Raw genomic sequence first — 5,736 nt, forward strand, 5'->3', positions numbered from 1 at the left:
GGTGGGCCATGGCGGGCAGGCGGCAGGCGTCAGGGTGGACCATGGCGGGCAGGCAGCAGGCATCTGGGTGGGCCGTGGTGGGCAGGAGACAGGGTACTGGGGGCAAGGGCAGCCACAAGATGTTGCAGAGCCTGGACCCAGGGTGGCTGGAGAACCACAGCCCTGGTCTCAGGACCTGTTTCTTGTTGGGAGGGCTCAGCCTCTTCATTGCTGTCAGTATGGTTTTGACTCTGAGACCGTCAGCTCAGCCCCAGCTCCCTGTCTGCTACCTCCCTGCACTGCCACAGCTCCCTCCCACCTTCCCTGGGGCTCCCTGAATTTTTCTAGAATTCTATTTCATTTCCTCTGTTGGCTTCTTGGTTTCTCGACTATACCTTTTGGAGGAATGGGGGATTTCTCTAGGGCTAAGAACATGCACCCCTTAGCACAGTCTGTGTCAGGCCAGCATCACTCCGGCTCAGTTCACACAGATACACACCCTGAAACATGGTGACCACACCCCTCACACCCCCCTGGGCCATCCTTCAACTTCCCACAGCTAAGAATGAACCCAGACCCCGGCTCAGCTGCCCCAGAACCGCTTCTCAGGCCTGGCACACGTGCACTCCTGTGCACACGCAGCCTGCTCGAGGCCAGGGGTTCCAGGCACCCCCACAGGCTGCTCGAGTCCAGGGGGTCTGGGGCACCCCCACACAGCTACTTGAGGCCAGGGGGTCCAGGGCACCTCCACACGGGCTGGTTGGGCTGCTCTGTGCAGCCCTTCCTCTCCAGACCCTAGCCTCCCTCGCAGCCCTGCACCCTGACCTCTGCCACCGTGGCCTGTGGGAACCGCGCCCCACGCTTCAGAAACTTGTGCCCAGGCTGTGGGAACTGCGCCCCACGCTTCAGGAAGTTGTGCCCAGGCTGTGGGAACTGCGCCCCACGCTTCAGGAAGTTGTGCCCAGCAGAGAGCCGGGCAGTCTTGCACTAGCGCCCAGGTTTCCTTCCGGGGCAGTTGTTGTGAGTTGCCGAGGCCTCCGGGGTCTGCATGGTCTTCTCTCCTTGTCCCCATTTGTGAGTCCCCAGGGCCAGGCAGGGGCATCACTGAAAGGATGACGGGAAACCAGGGGCACTGGGCACCAAGCCTCCCCTACATGCTGGGGCCACTCCAGGCCTCCCCTGGAGGATGTGACCCCAGCCCGACACAGCCTCAGCCCCGCCAGGGCCCCTGATGCCGCGCCACCCCCACAGCCTCATGACGCTGCTCCGCTGCCAAGTGCACATGGAGATGGCGCAGATCGAGGAGGACGAGGACCGGCTGGAGCCTGCCATGGAGCACCTCCGGAAAGCCGCGCGCCTGGACAGCCTGGGCCTCTACCAGGACAGGCTCCAGATGGCCTCTACCCGGCTGCGCCTGTGCACCACACTATACCAGGCCCCCGAGCGTGCAGAGGACAAGGCCATCATGGCCATCGAGCAGGTGCTGCCCGGGGAGGTGAGGGAGGCCGGGTGCTGTAACCCCAGCATGGGGCCGGGGCTGGGCTTTGAAGGCACAGCAGGGCGGGAGCTGTCACTGTGTCTATGAGCATGAGGACCACACAGGCCCTGCCACAGCCAGGAGGCTCCAGAAGTTGGAGAAGGTGCTGCGGAAAGTCCAGCGGCCCCTTCCTCATCAGTCTCTGCTTTTCACAGGCAAAAAAAGCTACCCCAAAGGACAGCGTCAGGAAGAAGCGGGCCCTCCTGGTGAACGCAGGCCTGGCCTTAGCCCCCGACACGTTTCAGATCGTGCTGGACAGTGAGAATGAGGCCAAAGGTGAGCACCGCACTGGGCTCTCCCAGCCCAGAACCACCCGCCTTGGAATGGCTCCGAGGCTGCCCCGGGGTTTCCCCAGTCCCCATGCTCCCTACCACGGCCCCTGGATGTGCAAGGACTGTGCACCAGCAGTGTCCTCCGATCTCGGCCTGCCGGGTCTGGCAAAGCCCAGCAAGGGTCTTCTGTGCACACGCCAGCCATGTCGGGTGCCCCGGCTGCTAGGACAGACCCCACGGGCTCCGCTGCTTAGACAACAGGAACTCACTCCTCCCAGTCCCAGGCTGGAAGTCAAGGCGTGGGCAGGGCTGGTTCCCCCTGAGGGCTCCTTGGCTTGTGGACGCTGTCTCCTCCCTGCGTCCTCAGGGCCGTTCCTTCTGGGGGTCTGTGTCCTCGTTTCCTCCTCTTAGAAGGATACCAGTCTGGCCGGGCGCAGTGGCTCAAGCCTGTAATCCCAGCACTTTGGGAGGCCGAGACGGGCGGATCACGAGGTCAGGAGATCGAGACCATCCTGGCTAACACGGTGAAACCCCGTCTCTACTAAAAAATACAAAAAAATAGCCGGGCGAGGTGGCGGGCGCTGTAGTCCCAGCTACTCGGGAGGCTGAGGCAGGAGAATGGCGTGAACCCGGGAGGTGGAGCTTGCAGTGAGCTGAGATCCGGCCACAGCCTGGGCGGCAGAGCGAGATTCTGTCTCAAAAAAAAAAAAAAAAAAGAAGGATACCAGTCAGACTGGACTAGGGTCCACCCTGGCGACCTCATTTGACCCAGATTACCTCCAAAGAAGGTCATACTCAGGTCCTGGGGGCGAGGACTTCAACACACCCTGCTCTGGGGAGTGGGGTTGAGCCAGAGGCACAGGACAGGGCTCCCTGGATCACAGGGGTCAAAGCTGAAGCCATCACGTCTGTCCTGGGCAGACCCTGAGCTGGCTTTGGGTAGTGGGACATGGGGCCATGCGGCCCACGTGCAGGGACTGAGCCAGGGTTCGGGGGTGTATTGCACCCCCACTGCCCCAGCTTCTCTGGGCACTCGCCAGTGGCTCTGGGAACGCAGGTGGTCCCACTCTCTTCAGCCCAGTGCAGGGGCCAGGCTGGGTCTTGCTTAGGAGCCCTTCCCACTGGTCCCTTGAGGGTTCTGCTGGGGGCTGCCGCCAGGCCTCCCTCCAGCTCAGTGCCCAGCAGCTGGCAGCTTTCGCCCAGCACGATGAAGCAGGCGTCACCCAGACTGCAGCCTGCGGAGATGGTGGTTGGGAATGGAGACGCTGGGTCATGTCTCGGGTCTGAGACAAGGAGATGGGCAGATGCAGGGTGGGTCGTGTCCTGCAAGGGAAGGTTGGTCGCTCTCGGAGAGGGGAGGGGTCACCGCCTCGTCGTCCACCGCCCTCAGATGCTGCTGCACCTGTGCTTTCATTTTGCCCTAGTAAGTTTGAGGAGCAGCTGCAGATCCACCAGTAGGACCCGGACGCACCTATTTTGCCTTCCTGACTCCTTTCATTCATGGGCGTGTGCTGCTGGCCGCCTGGGGGTCAGGTGCATGTCCACCTGCTGGCTGTGGGGCTGAGACAGCACCGTACACCCAGGACCCTACACCCAGCAGGAGGACAGCACCCTACACCCAGCACGAGGTGCTGCGGGGCCCTGCCCAGGGGCAGTGAGGGTGGTGCGGGCTCCAGGGGAGGATACCATTGAGTGGCTTCTGAAGGTGAACCCCTGTGCTGGCCGAGAGGGTAGACACCAGCCAGGGGAGGCCCAGTCCCCGGGGTCGCCCATGCACAGGAGGCCCCCCAGGGTGTAGAGCTGAGTTCTGGGTGTGGAGCTGAGTTCCGGGTGCTTGTGATTTATTTGCCAGGAAAAGGAGTGGTGATTCGGAACCTCTGGCGTCATGCAGATAAAACTGCTGGGCCTTGGGGTGCTACACAGGGGCTGGGTGGGAGCGCGGGAGTCTGAGGCCGGGTGCCCCTGCTTGGACGTCAGCTAGGCAGCGCAGCCAGCAGAGCAGCGGGAGGGTCTTGGCAGACTGCTCTGAGGTTCCTGGAGCCTCCCCCACTCAGAGGAGCACTGGCTCGGCCTCGTCGCCAGCAGGAGACACAGGCAATGCCACTCTGCAGCTCTGCTCCCGGGAGCCGGGGATCTAGGGCCCCTGCAGCCACCACCTGTGGGTGGCCACCCCGGTGCCGGCGCGGGGCGCTGGTTCCTGATGGGCGCGTCCCCGGCCCTTCGCCAGCAGCCCCAACGCCTGCCTGTGCATTTCTGTCCCAGTCTCCACCGGGAAGAGCAGGGGCCGGTTCACCTACCTTTGTGCAAAGGCGCGGCATCACATCGTCAGTGTGGACAAAGCTGCTGGGCACCTGCGGCGCCTGGGCAACGAAAACAGCAAGGAGAGGTGAGTGAGGAAGAGGCCAGAGCGCCACACAGAGCCCTGCCTGGGGGTCGCTCAGCCCAAGAGCCAGCGTCTGTGGCAGCCGAGCTGACCCTGTGTGTGGCTGTCTGGGGACACACCAGGTCACCTGCTCCAGGATGGTGGGAGGAGGTCCCAGCCTGGGGGTCCCGACATGGATGGGACCCCCCAGCCTGTGATGACAGCCACGGCCTGTGAGGTGTGCGGCCGCCCTGTCCCGCCTGTCACTGCTGTCACTCGGAGGACACGCAGCGCCTGTGACCAGAGCAGGCTGATTTTTGGTACCAACCCTGCGGTACCACCCCCAGGAGGCCTGCTCCGTGCAGTGGATTGCACGGCCTTTCTTCTCACCACAGGGAAGGGAGGTGCTGCTCACAGCTGACTGGCAGGGGGAAGCAGAGAGCTGCACCCGACCCCGGGACATGCGCCCGCCAGGCCGTCCCCAGTGTGAGCACCGGGCTCCTGGCCACCTCGAAACCGCAGAGCCACAGTGGCCTTTTCTCAGGCAGGCAGCCCAGGTGTTTTCTAACTTTAGCAGCCACATTTGTGTACTCACTTTTCCCTCGTTTGGGTTCTCGGTGAGCAGGATACAGATTTGGGCAGAGCTGGCCAAAGTGGCCCGGAAACAAGGCGTGTGGGACGTCTGTCGGACGGCGAGCCGCTTCTGCCTCCTGTATGACAACGTCAAGGTGAAGAAGTCGAGGCTGCGGAGAGGTTTGTACCCGCCCTCACAAGTGCGTCCCAGCCTGGCCACAGCCGCCCTCTGGGTGCGGGAAGGGTTGTGGTTCATGCAGTGACAGCCCATGGGGCCTTCACATGAGAAAGGGTATAGCTAAGTCACAGTAGTAGCAGTTCCCACTAATTATCAGGACTGCCAATCACGGGGCGGCGGCCACATCTGGCTGTGTCGGCTGAGCCACAAGCACCATCATCATGCTCCGTCTTCAGTCACTGGGGGCCTCGGAGGCTCAGGCAGGGGCAGCCACAGCCAGCAAGCAGATGCCCATGCGGGGCACCTGCAGGCAGAGGGCAGTGGCCACAGGCCCAGCGGGAGCAGGACGTGGGTGGGGCAGCCTCATCAGTCAGCACCAGGCCCTGGAGAGGCTCCTGTCTCAGGGACAGTCAGGACCCAGAGGGACGAGGGAAGTGACAGAACGGGCACAGGGGGCCTGGGAGTCCTGCAGGAGTTGGGGGGGGCCCCTCCAGAAGGTGGGGCATGCAGGAGGAGCTGGGAGAGCCACAGGTGCCAAGAGCATTTGCAGGAATGTGGCCAAGAGCAAGCCCTGGCTGGGGGCCAGCACTACACCCAGCTCCGCCACCCCACGGAGAGCCCCTCCAGCCCCTTCCTGGGCAAGCTGCCCACCTCCCGCTCACCCGCCTACCTTGGTGGACCCTACTGGGGGCTGGGGAGAGACTCAGGCACTCCAAGATGGGCCAGGAATTCTTGTGTTTTTATATATTTGCTGGAAAAAAACATGATCCTTACCTGCTGCCATTTTTCTCTCAGGGAGGAAGAGGCGAGGTAGGGACGGCTCGGTGCAGGACAC

General features: G+C 63.0%; 1 protein-coding gene across 1 annotated transcript in view; it reads left to right on the forward strand.

Annotated features, from left to right (window-relative positions):
• Window positions 1-5,736, forward strand: part of CFAP46 (cilia and flagella associated protein 46) — a 157,857-nt gene that overhangs the window by 31,541 nt on the left and 120,580 nt on the right. The window contains 5 exon segments of the mRNA XM_011980848.1: window positions 1,231-1,459; window positions 1,672-1,792; window positions 4,051-4,174; window positions 4,776-4,903; window positions 5,697-5,734. Coding sequence (XP_011836238.1) covers window positions 1,231-1,459; window positions 1,672-1,792; window positions 4,051-4,174; window positions 4,776-4,903; window positions 5,697-5,734 — 640 coding nt within the window.

The sequence above is a fragment of the Mandrillus leucophaeus genome, unplaced genomic scaffold (genome assembly GCF_000951045.1).
Source record: "Mandrillus leucophaeus isolate KB7577 unplaced genomic scaffold, Mleu.le_1.0 Scaffold219, whole genome shotgun sequence".
NCBI classification, from domain to species: domain Eukaryota; kingdom Metazoa; phylum Chordata; class Mammalia; order Primates; family Cercopithecidae; genus Mandrillus; species Mandrillus leucophaeus.